The sequence below is a fragment of the Pogona vitticeps genome, chromosome 12 (assembly GCF_051106095.1).
Source record: "Pogona vitticeps strain Pit_001003342236 chromosome 12, PviZW2.1, whole genome shotgun sequence".
Taxonomy (NCBI): domain Eukaryota; kingdom Metazoa; phylum Chordata; class Lepidosauria; order Squamata; family Agamidae; genus Pogona; species Pogona vitticeps.
Genome location: NC_135794.1, coordinates 5,733,574 through 5,754,322, shown reverse-complemented (window position 1 = coordinate 5,754,322; position 20,749 = coordinate 5,733,574). Strand labels below are relative to the sequence as shown.

At 43.6% G+C, this 20,749-nt stretch overlaps 2 protein-coding genes across 4 annotated transcripts; both read left to right on the top strand.

Annotated features, from left to right (window-relative positions):
- The first annotated feature begins 443 nt into the window (after positions 1–443).
- Positions 444–6,022, top strand: HYKK (hydroxylysine kinase). 2 transcript variants are annotated; one of them, XM_072982314.2, is made up of 6 exons: positions 700–1,094; positions 1,425–1,545; positions 1,900–2,252; positions 3,113–3,255; positions 4,369–4,552; positions 5,050–6,022. In XM_072982314.2, the coding sequence occupies exons 3-6, from the start codon at positions 1,907–1,909 to the stop codon at positions 5,496–5,498; spliced, it is 1,122 nt and encodes a 373-aa protein (XP_072838415.2). In that variant the 5' UTR covers positions 700–1,094; positions 1,425–1,545; positions 1,900–1,906; the 3' UTR covers positions 5,499–6,022. The 2 variants fall into 2 exon arrangements, with proteins under 2 accessions (XP_072838416.2, XP_072838415.2); XM_072982315.2 differs by lacking the exon at positions 1,425–1,545 and having other exon boundaries at positions 444–1,094.
- A 1,110-nt stretch (positions 6,023–7,132) lies between these two features.
- PSMA4 (proteasome 20S subunit alpha 4) lies at positions 7,133–19,740 on the top strand. 2 transcript variants are annotated; one of them, XM_020808069.3, is made up of 9 exons: positions 7,133–7,246; positions 9,378–9,402; positions 10,134–10,176; positions 12,318–12,480; positions 16,124–16,201; positions 17,133–17,221; positions 17,912–18,042; positions 18,198–18,321; positions 19,399–19,740. In XM_020808069.3, the coding sequence occupies exons 2-9, from the start codon at positions 9,400–9,402 to the stop codon at positions 19,551–19,553; spliced, it is 786 nt and encodes a 261-aa protein (XP_020663728.1). In that variant the 5' UTR covers positions 7,133–7,246; positions 9,378–9,399; the 3' UTR covers positions 19,554–19,740. The 2 variants fall into 2 exon arrangements, with proteins under 2 accessions (XP_020663728.1, XP_072838419.1); XM_072982318.2 differs by lacking the exon at positions 7,133–7,246 and adding an exon at positions 7,555–7,610.
- Positions 19,741–20,749: the final 1,009 nt, after the last annotated feature.

Below are 20,749 nucleotides of genomic sequence, written 5' to 3'. Positions count from 1 at the left end.
GACTTAGAAACGAGCAAACTCCAGAATGCTCTGCCCCTCAACAGCCCCGCTCGGCTCTTGCAAACTCAATCCTGTGGTTTCCTTTAGGGAGTCAGTCTGCCTTGCATTTGGCTTTCCTCTTTTCCTGCTGCTTTCCCACCTTTCCCAATATTTTCCCTGCCCCCGTTTGGTTTATACTTCTTCAACAGCTGGGAACCAGACATAAAGAAAATTAAGATCAAAAGGTTAAAAGGCTGGGTCGGGCAACACTTTTATTGGGTCACGAAAATCCGGGTGAAGCTTCCAAATTCTTACAGAAGCCTCTTTTTTTTGGTAAGCGACGATGGTATAAAACTTGGTGGGAAGGAAGAATCAAATCAATCCACCCAGCCAGAGGACGGTGCCTTCTGTCCTTGAAGCAAAGCTACACCGGACTTGCAAATGCAGCTCAAATCCGAATTGCATCTGGATTTGCAGATGCAGCTCAAATCCAAACTGCATCTGCTTTGGCAGCTGTTCCTCTGGAGTTGCAGATGCAACTCCAATCCGAATTGCATCTGCTTTTGGGGGGAGCGCCCGGAGCCCCCCTTGCGGTCTTATCAGCCGAAATGCCTGCGGAGAAAAATAGCGAATATACATGGCCAGCTGTTTGGAAAGGGCAACGGGACCTCGCGACCAATCGGAAGCTTCCGTACAAGCTTCCTCGGGGGAGGGGGAAGCGGATTTGTCTCGCCTCCTCTGATAGGAAGGAGCTGAGAGTCCCTACCTTTCCCTGGGAGAAATGCTTGGTCCTTCCTTGCGCAGCGATGGGGGGCTTTTAGGCCCTCCGCCCTTTAATCTTTTCTATTAACTTGGCCATTGCAACCGCTCCCCTCTCCCTTCGGTCACCCCAGCCCTGCTCTGCTGCAATTGTGCTCACAACAGACCCAGACCAAGCGGTCTCAATAAACATGTCCTTTTTGCTCCTTTTTGCCTTGTTGCAAGACTTGACAAAAGTTTGCTCATTTGCAGAGAAGAATCCTGTGAGATGCTGGAATGGGCGCAAGCAGGCGTGATCTGTAGGAGCTGAAGTACTAAAAACGGTGGCACACGCACAGCTGAGATTCCTTGCCCAGGTAAGATCCTATTTCTCACCTGACTTTTTCTAAAGATCTTATTTCTAAACGACTAGCAGCCAAGGCTGGAGGGGGGGGGATGTCCTGAGATGGGGTCTTGCTACAGCACCTAGAAACATCATCCAATAATCACTGGGCGTTGTCGTTTTATAGCACAACACCTAGAAAACTAGATGGTGTGCTTAGCCTCTTTAATTTCTTTCCTTTCTCTCTCTCTTTTTTCCGCTTGGTCTGTTTATTTTCTTCTTCTTCTAAAGAAATGTAGAAAGGTTAGACTTTGAACCTGCTTAGCAGAGTTCCAAGGTTATTTGTGATTTCCCCACCTTCCAGCAAAAGGGAATCTGTTGCCATAAAACATGCCCGTGGATGAGAATAGGACCCGGGAGAAAATTCTACAACTTAAAAGTGTTTTGGGGAACCCACAACTATTTGCATGACTTCATTTTATCGGGTAAGCGTTCAGTTTGACAGCACTTTTTTTCACTGTTTTTAAATCTTGGTGGTATTTTATTTATTTGGTTTAAAACATTTTTAACCCACTTTTCTCCTTAAAAGGACCCAAAGTGTGCTGTCAATGCATTTTATCTTTAGAAATAAAGACTGATTTATTTCTGAAGCAGATTATGCAGATCTGCCATTGAAATTCTGCTGCTGACTTAATATTTACGATCTACGGTCTGTTTCCGTCACAACTCTGCTCCTCTGATGTAAAACCCTGCATTCAGAATCATTTACCTGTGCATTTCTGTTCTTCTATTCTTTTTGTTCTGTATATGTTTTAAAAATCCTCCGTGTTCCTCTCTAGGTTTGCAATGGCCTCCGGGAGTGGCGCGCAGTTTTGCAGCCTGAAGAAGCCGGCGTTCAGTCAGGAACAAGCTGCAGAATTAGTTGAAAGGGTCTTTGGGTTGAAAGTCTCCAAACTCAAGCCTCTCCCCAGCTATGATGATCAGAATTTCCATGTCCGTGTGTCTGAGTCGGAAGGGAAAGGAGAAAACGCTGAGGAGTACGTCCTGAAAATCATCAACTGCGAAGACAGCCGGAATCCTGAACTCATTGAAGTGCAGACACAGATAATGATGTTTCTGAACAAAGAGGGGTTTCCTGTGCCTACCCCTCATTTCACGAAAGAAGGTGCCCTCATGTTTCTGGAATCAGTAGGTAAGAAAGTTGGAATACATTTGTGAATACATCTGTAGCTAGCAGTTTCTTATAAGATCCATGTTATGTAAAACACGCACACACTGTTCTTGCAGGTTTCCCATCATCCTATTGACCCTTCCCTCTGTTGCGGTGTGGTTCGGTTTTGGCTACATCGTTCCCCATAAAGAATGGGTTTGCTATAGGCCTACAGCAAGAGGGAGGGAATTTTGGCACCCACATGTTGTAACCAACCAAGGGTGGTCGGTTAGACTTCCAGATGCGATGGACTACAAATCCCATAACCCTTTGATCTTGCTTATCCTGGATGGGACTTCTGGAGGTTGTGGTCCATGTGATGAATCAGTACTGATGATACCCAGACGTTGGGGTGGGGGGATTCTGCTAGAATACTCCATCTTGGCAGAAGGCTTCTGTGAATGGTCATCCATCGGCCATGCTGTCTGTAGTCTCCAAAAAAGGAACTTTCTCAAGATCAGTCAATACTGTATGGACCCCTTATCCACAGAATTAGTATCCACGGATTTGTTTTTCCACGGTCTGAAAATATTAAAAGAAAAATCCTAGAAATACATGTTTCTAAACATGACATTACCAGAGCAGACCACTAGAAGGAGCCAGAGATGACGCATTGTGTAGCGTTCACTATTAGAATAGTGGTCACTATATCTGCGCGTTTCAGCATCCGCGTGGGGACTTTGAACCAATCCCCTGTGGATACAGGGGATCCTACTGTATGTGCGAAAGCTGTTTTTTCCCCATGGAAGAATGATCTTAACTGAAAAGCCTTTTCATCTTCTGTTTGTCTGAGCCGCTCCTAGTTTCCTTTCTGGCTTTAAGGCTCTCTCTTTGCTTCTCAGAGACGCCCTCTGGCACCAAAGCCTACATGGTCAGGCTCCTGAGCTACCTGCCGGGCCAAACAGTGGCGACGGTACCCGTCAGCCCTCGCCTTCTGTATGAGATCGGACAACTGGCTGCCAGGCTGGATAAAACATTTACAGAGGTGAGCGTGTAGGGGATTTCATTGTTGCTTAGAGGGTGAAGGAGTCTTATGACCTTTCTAAATTCCAGCCGTGCTTTGGATGTTTTGGCCTACAATGGCCGTCAGCCTCCTCAGGCTGGTGGCAAGGGATAATGGGAGTTGTTGTCTAAAACCTTTGAAAGGCCAAGGCTTCCCACTGTTGGCTTTCTGTGATAAGGCTGAAATATATATAAATGAAATAATACTGTGTGATTCTTTTTTCTCCCCCTGCCCCCCCCTTTGCCTCCATTTTTCTTCCGCTTCTCCTTCCCTTGATGCATTTTCTCCATCTACTTTTTGATGGTAAGGCTGCGGGTGTAGGGACACGTCCATGCTGTGGAAAGTTTGGCCACTCTATAAACAGCCACAGAGGATGCAGATTTCGACCAGATGCGGCTTGTGCTCATCATGTCCCATATTATATAATCCACTCCCAAATTCTGCATTTTTTAAAAAAAAGTCTCAAAAAAGTTCCTTTGTGCTTTCTAAGGGGAGACGGGGAAGAAAACCGGTCCATCTTTGGAGAGCCCCCCACCAGCCTGGCTCTTCTTTTTCCAGATAATTTTTTCCCCTCTAGAGGGCGTAAGAGGCCTTTTCCAGTTTAAGATTTTTTTTTTTTTTAAAGACCATTTGTAAGAAAATTTTTCTATACTTTGAGGGTCATGGTTGGGGATCTCCAAGGTCCAGAGCGAAGGGCAGTGTTAGACTCCAGACCACTGGACGTTGCCCCTCCTCAGCTACCTTGACTGGCAACAGCTTTCCAGGATTTCACACAAGTGTCTTTCTCAGGCTTCCGGGAGAGGCTTAGGTCTCTGGAGGTTGGGAATTCGATTCCACCACTGTGCCTCTCAAGAAGAAGAGCCAGCCTAGGTGGCCTTGGGCCAGCTGCGCAATAGTCCCAGGGATCCCCCAGACGAAAGGAATGGACAACCACTTCTTGAGTCTTCTGTACCTGAAAACCCCCGAAAAGGGCCATAAGAAGTCAGAATCGACTTGACAACACATGATTATTATTAATGATGTTTATATGTGGGCTGCTGCAGAAAAGAAGGCAAGAAAAAAAATAAACTAGATGTATATGTTTTTCTACCAAAGAAATTCGAGCATCCCCTGATAAACAGTCTACATCGGGGTGACTTCATTTGGAATCTCTCAAACCTTCCTCTCTTGAAGCCATTCATTCATACTCTGGGACCAGGCAGCCAGTTGGAGGTTGTGAAGGAAATTATCGAGCAGTTCATGGCGAAAATAGCGCCAAAGCTGAAATTATTCCGGCCGTGTAAGTGGCTTGTTTTTTAAAATAATGTATTACGATATCCAGAATTTGGCTTGTTTGTTTTGCTGTGTGTTGTTTATTTATTTAGTCTGTATACTTCCCCATGGTGCAATAGCACTTTCTAGGCAGTTTAGATCACTAATTCAGTCAAATGATACCCAGTACAATAGAAACATACAATGTACAGTATATAGAAACAAATAATGGGTCCCCTGCAACAAGCAAACTCAACTTTAAAATAAACAGTGACACAACTTAATATCCCAGGTAAACATTCATAAAAAGCTAGTTCAGAAGGTTCTTAACATCATGGACTGCTGGCGTGCATGCTGGCTAGGAGATTCTTGGGGCGGTCGTCCTAAAAATTAACTTTTCCACACTTGGGGAGTGAGGCTAGAACTAAATGGCTGGGACACGGCATAGAAGCAGCTGACACTGCAACATTTTGTTGTAGGTCTACTGGTCTCATTTAACCCTGTTTCTCTTTGTTCTCCATCTAGCTATCAATCATGGAGATCTCAACGACCACAATATTCTCGTCGATAAGGATTCTGCTTCCCCTGATGGTCCTCAATTTAAAGTGTCTGGCATTTTGGACTTTAGTGACATGAGTTATGGGTACTATGTCTTTGAAGTGGCCATCGCCATCATGTATATGATGATAGAAAGCCGGGACCCTCTCAGTGTGGGTGGCCATGTCCTGGCAGGATTTGAAAGCGTCATCCCATTGACCCCTGAAGAACGAGGTGCTCTTTTCCTCCTGGTGTGCGGAAGGTTTACTCAGTCTCTGGTGATGGCGGCCCACACCAGTCTCCTGCATCCTGAGAATAAAGAGTACTTGATGATCACAGCCAAGACAGGGTGGAAACAGCTGATGATCCTCTTTGAGATGGGCCAAGAGGCTGTCGAGAAGATTTGGTTCGAAACAGCCAAAAAGTATAGTACCTGAAACAATCTCCATCGGTCTTGGTTGACATGGCTGCAGTCCTCAGGTCTGGCTGGATGTCCAGCGTTGCAGTTCTAAGATGATGACGACGGTTTCCAATAGGACTCTGTAAATATATATGAAGATCCATGATGAGGAAATGTGCACCCATTGGTGGGTGTGTATGCAACTCAATGAATGGGTTGGGTGTGCAACCTAAAATCTCCTTACCTTCCCAATATAGGGAGGTTAAGTTGCAGCCTCTCCTAAAGCCGCTGGGGCCCACCCTCTAAGGGCACTCATCTGTTTTAAGCCTTGCAATGAGAGGGAAAAGGTAAATAGCTTATCCTTTCCGTTTGAAGAATTTGGATAAGATGCTTTGTGAAACTGTTTTCAGAGAGGCCACCCCGTTCATCTTGTTCCGCTCATACTACAAAAATACAGAATAGAAGCAGCAGGAAGTACTGCTACGTTTGCCAGACAAATTCCTGCGGAAGAGAATTGTAATCCACAACAAAGCACACTGAAATATATGTGGAAATCTTCAAGGTGATGCCTTCGTTTTCATTTTTGTTCTACTTGTAAAACTATCATGCCCAGAAACCCACCCCCCCAGGTGCCAGCATAGCCACTCAGGCTTTCGGGCGTTGTAATCCAACAAAATAACTTTTCCAAACTAACTTTCTGCCTCCTTCCAGTTTGTCTTGGAAGTCCTGTTTTCAAAACAGGAAAAACTAGCAATTTGGAAAACAGCCCCCCCCCTCAAATTAAGAGGAGTGAGAACACAGGGCAGGATTGTCAATCCATATCTTCTGGATATAAAGAGGACTTTTAAAGAAATTTGCGGGAGGAATGGGCAAGCCTCCCTAGTCAGGCTGGGGGTGAGCTGTTCTTGCCCCTGAACCTCTGGAAATTATTCCTCATCTATGCAGAAAAAGCAGGAATTGCAGAGTTTGCATGAGTACAAAACATCTCTGAGGGACCCTGATGGTGAATAATGCCAAATGGATATAACGAGGGGACACCCTTACCCAAAGGGTATAAAATGCTGGTGGGTGGAGAGAGCAACAGCTTGCAGAGAATCACTCCACGCTGCAATATTTTGTTGCAGGTACCTAGAATTTGGAATTTATTTGATGAAGATGTCTTATTTTCTTTATGCACCGTTTGGTCCAAGAAGTTCATAGAGTAGCAAATGCAGCTTCATTTTCCTCTATAAGTTCGTGAATGATGAGCCCAGGCTCAAGCCTCACAAGATTAAAATTTGGGCGTAAAGGCCTGCACGTGCCTTTGCATTTTCCCTGTGAAACAAGTAATTTGGCGGTATCTGTGGTCGTTTTATTTATCTAGATCTCAAAATACAGCTAGCCACTCGGCTGTTGCCTGTGTTGAATAGAAAGCAATGGTCTACAACGCAGGGTTGTTGTGGAGGCCTGTGGAAATAGCTTCTTAGATCAGAACAAAGGAGTAGATGTAACGCAATTCCAGTTCCTTAAAACGCGTCCGCCTGTTTCCAGCCTCAGGAGGGCGGGAAGTATGCGTGCCCCCCCCAATCCTTCAATTGATCTTCCTTGCCCTATCATGGCATGGGGCCATTCAGAGCCTCGTTTGCCCACAACAAGCATGGCGGCCCTCGCCTCTCGGAAATCCGGCTCCCAAGCCACGACCGCTCTAGTCCTGAAGATCGCTGCCCGACCCTGAGTGGAGAGAGAGTGCGCAGGCGCGCGGCGGCCATTTTGGACACCGGCGGGGAGAGAGAGCCTTTGCGGGCGGTGAGTTGGGGCCGGTGTTTGTTTCCAAAGTGGAGGGTTCGGGGTTGGCGGGTTTTTTTTTGGGGGGGGGGCGGCTCTCGAGGCGGGGCCGGCATGGCAACGGGGCTGCTAGCACCCGACTGGCCCCGGCCCTTCCGTTTCGCTTTCTCCGGGCTGCTCCGCCTCGTGCTTTCCTCCCCGGGGTGGAGGATGATGACTTTGCACGGTTTGCCTGAGAAGCCGGCGGGGCCCGGAAAACCGGGAGCCTCGTTCTCCTTCCTGGGGCTGGCCTTGGAAAGTGGCCCCGAGGACCCCCCCCTTGGCCCCCATCGTCGCCCTCTTGCATGCCTCCTGGGCGGCTCTTGGTCAGCCGGGAGTTCCCCAGGTACAGCCTTCCCCGTAACGTGGAGTTCCACAAGCACAGCCTTCCCTGTAACGTGGGGATGCCACGACTGGGAGGGCAGGCAGGCAGGCAGGCGTTTATTTATTGCCCCCTCCGTCACGTCTGGCCCTCCATGGCCCGTGTGGGGGGACGACAGGACAGCAGGTCAAAGGGGTTTGGGAATCTTTCTTGGAAAGGACTACAGCACCCACAATCCCCAGAGGCCTAGCTGGCTGGCTGGCTGGAGGACGTGGGGTGGGGGTGGGGGAAGGAGAGTTGGTTTTTAAAAGTAACTTCACTACCATTTAAAAAAAGGGGGGGGAAGCAATATGTTTTTGGACTACAACTCCCAGAACTCCTGGCCAGCCCAGCTCTGGGTGAAGGCTTCTGGGAGTTGCAGTCCAAAAAACATATTGCTTCTCTTCTCTCCTCCCTCCCATTTTTTTAATGGTCTACTAAAGGTATCTCCTGCTTGTACATTTGTATTATTTTGAAGGCCATGCAGCCTGGTCCTGATTATTTTGGGTTACCCAAGGTTGGGAATCACTGCTGTATAATGTAGGCAAAATGCAACTGTTTGGATGGGATGTTGGACGGCAACTTCTGTTTTCTTTTGCCATTAGTTATGCTTGCTGGGAATTAGATTGAAATACCTCTCCGAAACTATTTACAGTTTTGTCACCCGCAAAACCATGATACCGTTTTTACGTCTATCCGCGTGTGTGTTTATTGTGGGAGTAGATAGGTATCTAAATAAAATCTGCAAAGTGTAACACAACAGCCACTTTTGCAGAATATTAAAGAGTAACCAGTCTATCGTGGCATAAATGTCTGTGAACTAGAGTCCGCTTTGTCGGAAGCCCAATTTGAGACATTCTGCTAGGTACGATGAAAAGAAAATCATTATAAACAGTGGGAATGAGATTGAAATGAAAAGAATTGGCAACAATAAAAGGTTATGGTAATGATGTTAAATTGATTTCATTTGTGCTTCCTCGATGTTGTGTATAAGATTGCCACCTAATGTAGATTTTTATATCCGGGTAGATTTCTAGATTTCTTGGTTCATTTAACTGTTTCCCTCAGTGTAGATAATAGATAGTAACATATTTTCAGGATGCTCGTCATATAAGCCCTACCCCAAAAATAAGCCCCAATTAAGTGAACCCCTGTTCTCCACCATTGTGCAGCAAGTAGAAGATGACATGCCTGTATTTGCATAAATATAGATGGTTGTGCATGAAAAAAAATCATCTGAAAATAAGCACTAATGCATTTTTTGGAGCAAAAGTTAATATAAGACCTATTTTGCAGGGAATCGATCGTTGTAAAGCAAAAAACCCCATTGGAATCATTGTTTTGTGATTGCTATAGTGATCGCAAAAAACTCATCGTTAAGTGGTTTTGTCGTCAAGCGGGATAATCCTCAAGCAGGGCGCCACTGTGTAGCAGAGACTCCTCTGTCTCTGGATCCCTCTGTTGGCCAGCTCTGGGAACTTTATTCAGAAATTTTGGGGATTTTTCTTTTAATATTTGTAATATTTTCAGAAAGTGGATAAGTGAATCCGTGGATACTGATCTTGCAGATATGGAGGTCCTCCTGTATTTCTTAATTTCAAAAAAGGAGTGGGGGAAGCATCAGCGGCTATATTTCTGTGGGATTAAATGTGATGCAAAAAAGCCAGTTAGAAGAAGAGACGCTGTCCGTCTTCCAGGGAAATGATGCTTCAGGATTAAAGCCTTCTAATGCCTTTGTGTTTTCTTTTACAGCCTAGTACAGCCAGGAAGCACCATGGTGAGTTTCTGCCCTAATTCCAGTCTGAGTATAGATGGTCAATGGAATGAAGAAAATAAGAAGTGTGACATAGGTGTAGAGATGTACAGAACAAAGCTAATCGGTGCCCAGATCTGCAGAATTAAATCTCTCCAAGCATTTCGTGTGTCCAGAAATCAGTTTATTATAGTGGCTCTTTCATAGCTATTCCATGCACCTAGAATACAGGAGGCAACAGTTCAGGTTGCCACGCTGAATCAGAAGATCTTCCCTCTAGCTGCAAGGTGAGGGGCACCGGACCCCTGTGTTGTTCAAAATCCAAATATACCTCTTATGCCCTGAAAAATGTAATTACGAAGCATAGTTACAAAGTTGATTAACACACATAATTACAGAATAGTTCTATCAGGTTTCTCTTTCATAGCACTGACAATCCTTTCCATATAGTACTGTGTATAAGGAGGCTTAAGGGTCCGTACGACCCCCTGATCTAAGGGCTGAATTAGGGATATTGTGTTTGTGGGGGAAGCTGATCACTTTGATGCCCAAAGTGTTGAATTCATGGGACTCTGGATGGCCAGGGGCACCATATTGATTGATTGATTGGAAAAAAGTCTGCATACTGTATAAGCAAAATTTTCAGACCCGTTCAGTTCAGGCAAGAATTGTATTTACTCAAATGCATTTTGGCTGTTACATATCGTCATTTGGTTGTGTTTTTACTTTTTTTTAAAAAAAATTATTGTTTGCAGTCTCGAAGATATGATTCCCGAACTACAATCTTTTCTCCAGAAGGTAACTGCATGCCAAAAAACAGAAAAAAACATAGAAAAAAAACATTGATAATTCACTATTGATTTTCATTGGTGTCTCAGTGGAAATGGTTAATTTGCATTCGCTCTTGTTGAACCTCAAATTAATTGCATAGTTTATATGATTATGTAAACCAAGACTGGCTCCAGTGTTTTTCTGGTGAGGAGCCAAAACTGCCCTTATTTCTACTGTTACTGTTATTCAGAGATTACTTTTGCTTTTATTTCATTAGCGTGAGAGTGTCATTCACCAGATGATCCCCCCCCCCCGGGCCGCTTGGCAGTAGCCAAAGTTTAACTGCCAAAACAGAAATCAAGAGTCCAGTAGAGACTGACCCGAACTGTTGATGGTTTAAGGAAACCAGATTCTAACTGTGATTTATGTTCCTGGCTTTCAGAAAACCATAGTTTAAACTAAGTATGATGTGTGCTTTACAGATATAAATAGAAGCTGTAGTTAACACAGGCTGTTCCCTACTGGGGGCCATATAGAAAGGCAAGGTGGTGCTTGCATGGAAAAGACTCAGTCCTGTTCATTCATGCACTCTTGAACTGAGATGTACCGTTATATGCAACATAGAGCTAATCATTTTACAGCTGGGGTAGGATTTGATTCCAAGACTTCCTGGCCCAGAGCATACTCTCTTAAACACTGTTGTCATTGTAACAGAAATAACCACAGCCATCTTTGAAAGAGGCACCACTAGTCACAGAATGGACAGATTTGTAGCCCAATTTTGTACGTCTTTCCTTTACCTATTTCAGTCATAAGACTCCCACGATGAATGTTTACTGGTTCAGCCTCTTGTGGCTTAGTTCTCTAGCTGCGCAGCCAGGCGTTGGGGGTTCGGTTCCCCCCCCCCCCCCCGTGTCTCCTTGACAGGGTCTGGACTTTAGCTCTGCAGTTCTAGGATGATGATTTTATTACTGTCTTTAAAGGATGCCCAACTACTCCCATAGATTGACTGTACAAGCCGAACGGACTGACAGATTTACAGCACAATCTTGTACATAGGCGTTTGGCATGTGTGTTTACTATTTTAGCTTTAGCGTCCCACAGTGAGCAGCTGGCTGAAAGAAATAATAACATCCATCCATATCCTGCTACCTGCTAAAAGCATCTGATGCTATTGATATGAGGCTGAAATCCTCTTGAAATCGGGAATTGCTTCCAAGTACAAGTGTATAGGATTGTGTTGTCAGTATCACTTATTTTATTTATTTTTTATTTTATTTTATTTTATTTATATCCCGCCTATCTAGTCGCGGTGGACTACTCTAGGCGGCCAACAACAAAGATAAAATACAATAAGATAAAACAACAAATTACAAAACAATTAAAGTAAAGAAAGAATAAAGGAGAAAAGAAAATCAAAAGTAATCTGGTGAGAAGGCCTGCCAAAACATCCAGGTCTTTAATAAATTCTTAAAAGTGCCCAGCGAGGGAGCTCCGCGAATACCAGGAGGTATACTTTCCATTACCTTAACAGTAAGTGTTAGGGTGTACTTTGCATTAGTATTATTTGTAAAAGGAGTAGCCTTTTATGCGATAGAGCTGTGGTTTCCAACCTTAGATCCCCAGATGTTCTTGGACTACAACTCCCAGAAATCCTGACCAGCACAGCTAGTGGTGAAGGCTTCTGGGAGTGTTTGAGTCCAAGAATACCTGGTCACCCAAAGTTGGGAGCCCCTGCCATAGAGGTATTTCCTCTACCTCAGAAATGGGGAACCTGGGGTCCTCCACAGGGGCCTTGCAAATCCTACCTTTTCTTTCCATAAGCTAATGATGGTGGAAGTTACAGCCCCGCAACATCTTGGAGGTCATTACGCTGGCCACTCTTTTTATAATAATGTGATAATATCCAAACGAAAGAGCTGGAAGGCACCCTAATGGCTCATTGAGTTCATCCCCTGTCAGAAAGGCTCAGCATGGAAATTGAACTACCAACGTCTGGTTCCGCAACCAGAGAGCTAAGCCACTGAACTATCCCGCAGTTTAACCTACATCGCATTGATAGGTTTCTGTTCTTTATCACCTGACTCCAGGACGCTGGTGTTAAAAGCCCTATGCTTCTGTGGCCTCGGTTTTAAGTTGTTGCCTCCGCTACCCATCTTCTCCCTCAGGTCGCCTGTATCAGGTGGAATATGCTATGGAAGCCATTGGACATGCAGGCACGTGCCTGGGGATTCTCGCAAATGACGGTGTGCTCCTGGCAGCGGAAAGGCGCAACATTCACAAGCTTCTAGATGAAGTCTTTTTCTCAGAGAAGATATACAAGCTCAACGAGTAAGTTGGGTGCTGTTGTAATGTATGCTCATCCAGTTACATAGGCCTGGCTTTTCAAGGGTGCTAGCATTAATCTGTCAGCAACTTTCAAGTTTCTTTGGCCCCTTGGGAAAGAAAGGAAGGAAAATATATTTTGTATTCTTGAAGACTTTCACGGCTGGGATCCGATGGTTGTTGTATTTATTTTATTTTATTTATTTTATTAAATTTTATCCCGCCCATTTAGACCACGACTACTCTGAGCGGCTTACAATAGGAATATCATAAAAGCATTAAAAACAACAATTTAAATCAGTAATATTAGTATCAATCAAGATGGAAAAACTATAGACGGAAATTAACATAGAAAAGTAAAAATCAAGTATTGACAGGAGGGAAGGCCTGCCTAAAGAGCCAGGGCTTAAGTTGGCTCTTAAAAACACCCAGCAAAGGGAAAAGGGAAAAAGGGTTTGGGGGATAGGAGAACATACTTTTTGTATTCTCCATTCCTGTTCTTAAATAAATACTTAAAAATGGAAAGAAAAAAAAACACCCAGCAAGGGTACCAGGCAGATCTCTGACGAGAGACTGTTCCAGAGTCGAGGGGCCACTGCCAAGAAGGCCCGGTATCTTGTTCTTTCTTTCCGGTCCTCCCATGGCATTAGGCCCCTCAGCCGTCTTTCCTGGCTATCGCGAGTGATTCAAGTAGATCTAAGTGTTTTTCGTAGATTCGAGTGATTCGAGTAGATCTAGGTGTTGTTGTAGGTTTTTCAGGCTGTTTGGCCGTGTTCTGGAGGTTTTTCTTCCTAACATTTCACCAGTCTCTGGAGTTAGAACTCTGTTTGTGTTCTGGTGCAGTGTGTGGGACAGTTGAGTATTTGTAGTTGTGGGACCAGTTTTTTGTCCTTTTCAGGACATTGGGTGATTATGAAGATCAGGGTGTTTTTTTTGTTATGGGTGTATTGTTGTGATAAGGGAGAGATGATCTATCACTGTGATTGATGGGTGTTGTTAGCTGGTCTTTTTTGTGCAGTGATCACCGCTCCTTGTTGCTGGATAGAGTTCATTGACCCTTTTGCAGGCTGTTTTTTTTTAGTGGCTCCCAAAAAGAAAAAAAAAGAGGAAAAAAGAGCAAAGTGTGCGGCTTATATATTGCTCCATAGTACTTAAAACACTCTTGCGGTGGTTTGACGTTTAATTATGTCTGCTACACAGTGCCATCTTCTTGTGCTGAGTCTTTGACCGGACTTGGAACAAATCTTCAGAAAGTAAGATTGAAGAGGCTCCCTACATTGCTTGCTTACGAGATGCAATGCAGATGTATCTTCTTCATAGTGACTAGATGTAAAACCAACCAAGATTATTATTATTAGATGGTATGCAATGCAGTCGAATCCATTATATTTCAGAAACAGGAAAATTGTAATTTGGGCTTCCAGTAGGAAGTGTCCTATTACTTCTTTGACAATCTACCTGTGACATCTTGACAGCTTTGTTCTTGTGGGTATTGGACTTTCAGTAATTTGCTGTTCCTTGAAGATAACACAGTAGAACAGGAATATTTTCTGTCTTTTTCAGATGAAATCTGTTTCATCTTTGCAGACCTGGTGGGTGTTTGTCTACTGTGCTTTTTCAAAAAAAATCCTGCTTTAACTGTTTAACTGCTGGATACAAACACACTTCTGTGACTGTTTTGTCATTCTTTGTAAGATCAACACAAACTGAGGAATTTCTGCTCCTTTCTTTGGTCCTGGAGGCTAGCAGGAGATGTACTACCGCATCACTAAATTGGCATACCTTCAAATTTTGCTTAGATTCCATCACCAGTTATTTATATCTGTTGTTGTTACGGAAGCTGCTCCTTAGGTTACGTTGTTTTGTTCCGTTCGGCCGGAACAGCGGGTGTCTGATCTCCACCTTCAGTTCTGCAAGAAAAGCATTTAGTGAAATGCAGGTAGAACAGCTGGGGGCTCAGATCGGGAGCTGTACAAGTTTAAGAGCAAGAAGCAGCTTGTGACTGTGCAAATATTTGTGGTCTGCGGCTTGCCTCATCCCTTCACCACTGGCTGTGCTGATGAGGAGAATTGCAATCTATACACTTTGGGAGGGCTGCCGAATGCCCACCTGGACAGACATTCTGCCTTTCTATTGAGTGTCAGGGATAGGGAACTCTGTGTGGGTGTTTAATCCTCCAGATGATGTTGGACTGCAAGTCTGCCTAGAAAAAAATCCCATGTGGTCTAATATCGGATAGTAGGCAGGGCCAGCCCTGGTCCTGGATGGGGAATAATGGATAACACAATAAGAGGTGCTGCGTATTGACGGCCTCTCTTGTTGAGTCCAGAAAAGACCTCTGTGTGAAACTGGAAAGTTTTAGCCGATCAAAGTTGACATTACTTTACATAGACCAAACTACCTGTGTTTCTGAATTGCTTATCACTGGCTGTGCTGAATTTGGTTCCTGGGACTTGCAGGCAGGCTGTGTCCAGAGACCTGTGTGTTCCTCGGTCTCGTTTTACAATTTCCTGGATGCATCACCCTTTTTCTTCCTGCGAGAAAGCAGCACAATACTCTGTTTTCTTGGTCTTTCCATTTTCCATCCAAACCTGTGTCTTCTGCCTTCCTTTTTGTGTTGGTACAAGATCTTTTTTTTAACACAGGAAACTTTTTTTCCTGTGGTTTGCTGCACATCTTCTGAAACCTTCCTTCAGCCCGCCACGATACTAGAAACTGTTTCCATGTCCAGCTGAGGTGGGCATCCTCCGGTAAGAGCAACCACCCACTTCCTGGATCGGCCCGTTCATTTTCCTCCTGCACCTTTGAGAGATTAGCTTCCCCTGGTTTTGGATATTCCTTCAGATGCATTGTGTGGTCTTCTGACAAACATTTGTGATCTGTACAGTGGTGCCTCGCATTACGAGCGCTCCGTTTTATGACAAAATCGCTTTACGTTGAAGGTTTTGCGATGGCAAGAGCCATCGCAAAACGATGTTTCCTAGGGGGGAATTTCACTTTGTGATGATTGGTTCCCTGCTTCGGGAACCGATTCTTGCAAAGCGATGATTTTCGGCCAGCTGATTGGCGGTTTCAAAATGGCCGCCGGGTAAAAAACATGGTTCCCCGCTCTTTTCTGGGACGCATTCCTCGCTGCACAGGCAGCGAAAATGGCCGCGCTATGGAGGATCTTCGCTGGACGGTGAGTTTCAAGCCCCTAGGAACGCATTAATCGGGTTTTAATGCGTTTCTGTGGGCTTTTTAATGTCACATTACGATGTTTTCATTCTACAGCAATTTCGCTGGAACGAATTAACGTCGTAATGTGAGGCACCACTGTATTTGTATCAAAGGTGACCCTGGAAGGGGAAAAACAGTTGTCTAATTGTTTACAGGAGTTCAGCCAGGCGGTTCATTATGAGAATTCATGAATTAATTCTAATTCCTGATAAAACCATCTGCAGAGGGATTACTGGCAGCTGTTGGGGGGAAAAACATATACAACCCTATATATCACAACACACATGATTAGGGGGCGCCAGCTGTTGCGTTGTGAAGATGGTACTGAGGCTTGGAGCTAAACATGTGACAGTGTTATAAAGTGAGGCTTCTGCTTTGAAACATAATGTATGAGGGTCGTGATCCAACACTGAGGTCTCGTATCTTTCAGGGACATGGCTTGCAGTGTGGCCGGCATCACATCAGACGCCAACGTGCTAACAAACGAGCTGCGGCTGATTGCACAAAGGTATGAGAACCCATGTGAGGGGGTTTGGCGGGGCAGATTCGGGAAAAGCCAGCCAGGACTCTGAAAACCCAAATCCGCCAAAAAAATAACTGCTTGGTAGAAATGCTCATTCTTTTGATATTAGACTATGTTGCTGTCATGTCAAACCTGGCATGAATTTAATGTTTGCCAATCTGGTTTTAAACCTACCTGTTTCAAAAGTGTATGTGTTAATTATTCAAAGAAATTGATTATTAGCCTGATCAGCGATGGATAGAAGCAAGACTTTGAGAGTTTCAGAGATCCTGCTCTGAATGCATACGATCCCAGAGTCTAGCATCTCGAGGCAGAGCTTGGAGAGCCACTACCAGTCAGAGTCAGTTACCTGGGGACAGGTAACTGGACAGCTTTCCATGTTCCTAAAACAAGAATGAGTGGACCCTTCTGTGCCTGTGGCCTGAGGAGAAAAAAAAACCCCAGTAGGGATCAGAATCAGCTGATTCACTTATCTGCTGGCTGAAAATACTAAATCTTTTTTGAAAAACAAAACACCTATTTATATGTATTTCCAGTATGTCTTTACTGGAACTGTTGATTAGAGGGAACCAGAGACCATGCAATGTAGAGTGGTCAATTCTTCCATGGTTTCCCAGCATCTGCGGGGAGAGGTGGTGGTGCTTGGAACCGATCCCCTGTGGATACCACCGCTCTACTATACTTTATTTCCTGCTCAAGCAAGTCATTGCCGTCTGGCTCAAAAGCTTGATGGAGCATTCCTTCATGCATATTTCGTATCCCACAAAGTATCTGCGCCATGTGCAAAATTTTGCCTTAGATTCTGCCTGTTGTAGAAGGCTGTGCTCCATGTCTCTAAGGGTTGTTAAAAATATGATCATTCAGAGCACCAGAATCATTAACATTCTTAAGTATTGTGTTTTTCTTTCTATTCTAGGTACTTGTTGCAGTATCAAGAACCAATTCCTTGTGAGCAGCTGGTAACAGCCTTGTGCGATATCAAACAAGCTTACACACAATTTGGGGGTAATTGTCCAATAAAAGTAACTTTAAAACAGTGTGTGCCGACTGATAAGATCCGCTTCTATAAAAGGGATGGTGGCAGGTTGATGAAGATTTGTTCAAATGGTTTGCTTTTTCCACACTGGCAGACCATTTTTTTTATCCAAAGAAGATAAATCAGTTCAGACAGCAGAACAAAATCTATTTTGATGCTCTTGGTGCTTCTCTTCAGCACAGAAAAGACAAGAACAAACTTATTTTCAGGTTCTGCTGATGAATTAAGAAATCTGTTGAAGCGCTTGAAAAAGACTTTCGATTTTGGCTATTTTCTGAAATGCATTTGGTTGTGCTTGTCCAGTGGAAACGTATTTTAGAGTGAATGCGAAGAGTCACTCTTTGAACACTGTATAGGTAGTTCTGCAAGAAATTGTCGTGCAAGTAATCACTTTTGAGCATTGACTCCTCCACAGAAAATTTGAAGACGCAGTGTATGTTCCAAAAAGGATCGCTTTTTGTTCTTCTGAAATCTTGGAAAGAAATTGTGGAGGATTTACTTGCCAGCTTATCTTAAGTAGCAGAAGTGCAGAACATCGTATTAAATCCTGGTTCACAGGGAAGGCTTTTGCAAACAACTTGGCTTTTTCCGTTTGAAAGCTGAACTCTTGGCAAATTGTACTACTTAATTTAAATCACCCGTAACCTTGTATTTAACAGGAAAGCGTCCTTTCGGTGTTTCACTGCTGTACATTGGCTGGGATAAACATTATGGATTCCAGCTGTATCAAAGTGATCCCAGTGGAAACTATGGTGGATGGAAAGCCACTTGCATTGGAAACAATAGTGCTGTAAGTTTTGATCCTTTTTCCATACTGTTGAAAATAATATTTTTGTTGGAAGTACATAAGAACTTCTGTGTGCTGAGTTTCGGCTCATAAGCACTGCTGCTTTGGACAGACCTACATCAGAATCGCAGTGTCATGTTCCACGCTCTTTTTTTCAGGCAGCTGTGTCGATGTTAAAGCAAGATTACAAAGAGGGAGAAATGACCTTGAAATCTGCCCTGGCTTTAGCTGTCAAAGTCCTGAACAAAACTATGGATGTCAGTAAACTCTCTGCAGAGAAAGGTGAGCCCTTGCCTTGCCTTTTTATGTAAGCACTTAAGAGCCCGTCATAATATGTTCTATTTTTCCTTTGGGAAAAGTACAGTCTCAGCCTAATAAATATGGCATCCAGCCAGGTCCTTCTGATTAGTTTAATTAAAATGTTTTGAAAATTAATAGGTCAGTTGTCTATTGCAGTTTTTCCATGTTGTGGTTGACTTGAGTGGCACATATGTGGAGCTGAGAATTCTGTGTTGTTATTATGGCAAGCTGATTTTTTTAAAAAATGATGAATATCAGTATCCCTGAATAGGTAGAAGGGTCCTCACAACCACGATGAAGGTTAGTAACCTCAGGACCAAGTTGCCCAAGGCCCAGTGCATAGATTTCTTTTTGATATGGTCAAATGTGGGCATTTTCCAATGCAATCACTGGACACTATCTAAATATGACATCTTTAGCCTGCATTGACACTTATGATATTATTAAAAATAGGAAATGTTAATATTTGTTTTATTTAATTTATTTAAACTACTTTTAACCCACTTTAAAAGGACCCGAGTTGACTTATAACAAAATAAAAGACAGTATTTAAGATAATCATGGGTCTACAATACTAAAAGGATCAGTGAATACAATATCAAAAATCAAACAGCCATAAGCAACACCAAAACACCTTCAAAGCAGTAAGGTACAACAATCTATTTTTAAAAAACCCATTCGGCAGCCAGTCACTCAGGGAAAGCTTGCTGGAAGGGAAACGTTGTGCTTTGGAAGGACAGTAACGATTGAGCCGGTTTAGCTTCCTATGAAATGGAGTTCCAGAGTCTGGGAGGCCAGTATGTGCTTCAGACATAATAAAATCTTCAGTCATCTTATGTTTGTCTTTTCTGTTGGCACTGGAGAGAAGTCGCAGATAGGCCATGAGTTCAGTTTGTTTTAAAACTGGATAATGTATTTTGAATCATTGGCAATAAAAAAACTTAAGGCAGCCCCTTTCGTACTTGTATAGAGTGCATGCCTTTCTCTTTTGACCCACACTTTTTTCTCTAAATTAGCACTTGGGATAGAAATTGAATGTATGCATTCTTCACATTTCAGTTGAGATCGCAACTCTGACAAGAGAGAATGGAAAGACTGTAATAAGAGTTTTAAAGCAGAAAGAAGTGGAGGAGTTGATAAAGAAGCATGAAGAGGAAGAGGCCAAAGCAGAGCGAGAAAAGAAAGAAAAAGAACAGAAAGAAAAAGACAAATAAATCATGCATCTTGTAGGTGGTGAAGGGGCAGTTTCAGTAAACTCTTGGTGAGGTGAAGGAGATGTTAACACTGTTTATAATGAAATCAGTTTCTTTGTACCCCTGAAGCCCACAGACCCGTTCTGATTTCTTGATCCTTCTCCTTTATTACCTAGTAAAAGTTTTATGACTTTGTTGTCAATGTTCAGATTGCCTCGGGAACATTTAATATACTGCTATTGAAAGAAGCACTTTGGTTTGAAATCTGTGACCACTTGGAGTTGTGTTTCACAGAATCATTTGGTGGTTTGCCTCTTTTCCTTAGGGAGGTGGGGAGGAGATGAAGACGCTAAAACCTCTGTCATGTCTTCAGAGGAAAGGGAGTGCCTAATATCAAAACCACGCAGAAAGTGTCTTATGCTCCAAAGTCCTCTGCGGGTTCTGCCATGTCTCCGGTGGTACTGGTGGTGAACCCTGGTCCTCAACACCCTTGGACCTCTAGCTATGTTAAAAATCTGATGAGATGTGGAGGAGCACATTCAGCTCATTGGGAACCAGTGGTTGGAACTTTTATACACAGCGCACAAAGGATTTCAACGTGGCTGGGGATGTTTGAAAGCAGGGTTTCTGTTTCTGCCCCCCACTTTACCTGTAGTGGACTCAAAGCAATACGCCTGCCGTGTTTTGTACGAAGAGATGAAATGGGGGGTAGAGATCCCAGAGTGTAATGCATCAGCAGCGAGGAAGGTTTTGGACAATTTATAGCTCCCAAGTTATTTTTAGGATGACGGGTCTAATGTTAACTGAATATGGGAACAATTTGTCTTAGAAATGAGTAGTTTATCCCCATGCGAATTTATGCCTGGTCAAGAATATTTAATAGTAAAAATCTAAACATGTCTATTGAGAAGTCACATTAATTCCAGTGTGATGTAAATTTGTGTATAGGATGGAAATACCAGCTTGCGGTCTTCTGTCAAGAGTAATTTCTGGCTCAGACGGCAATTATTTTACTGTCTGTTAACAAGCTGATCAGGGTCACTGAATGTTAGGTCGTAAGTTCTTGTCCTGGCAGATCAGCCCCAAGGTTCTTGCAGATAGTTTCCCCTTCAAGTTCTCGTACTTGGTCTCATACATTTAAATGCATTTCTAAAAGACCTGGTGGGATTCTGTGTGTCGGTCTCCTCAGATGTAAGTTCTGTGACCTGCGATGAGAC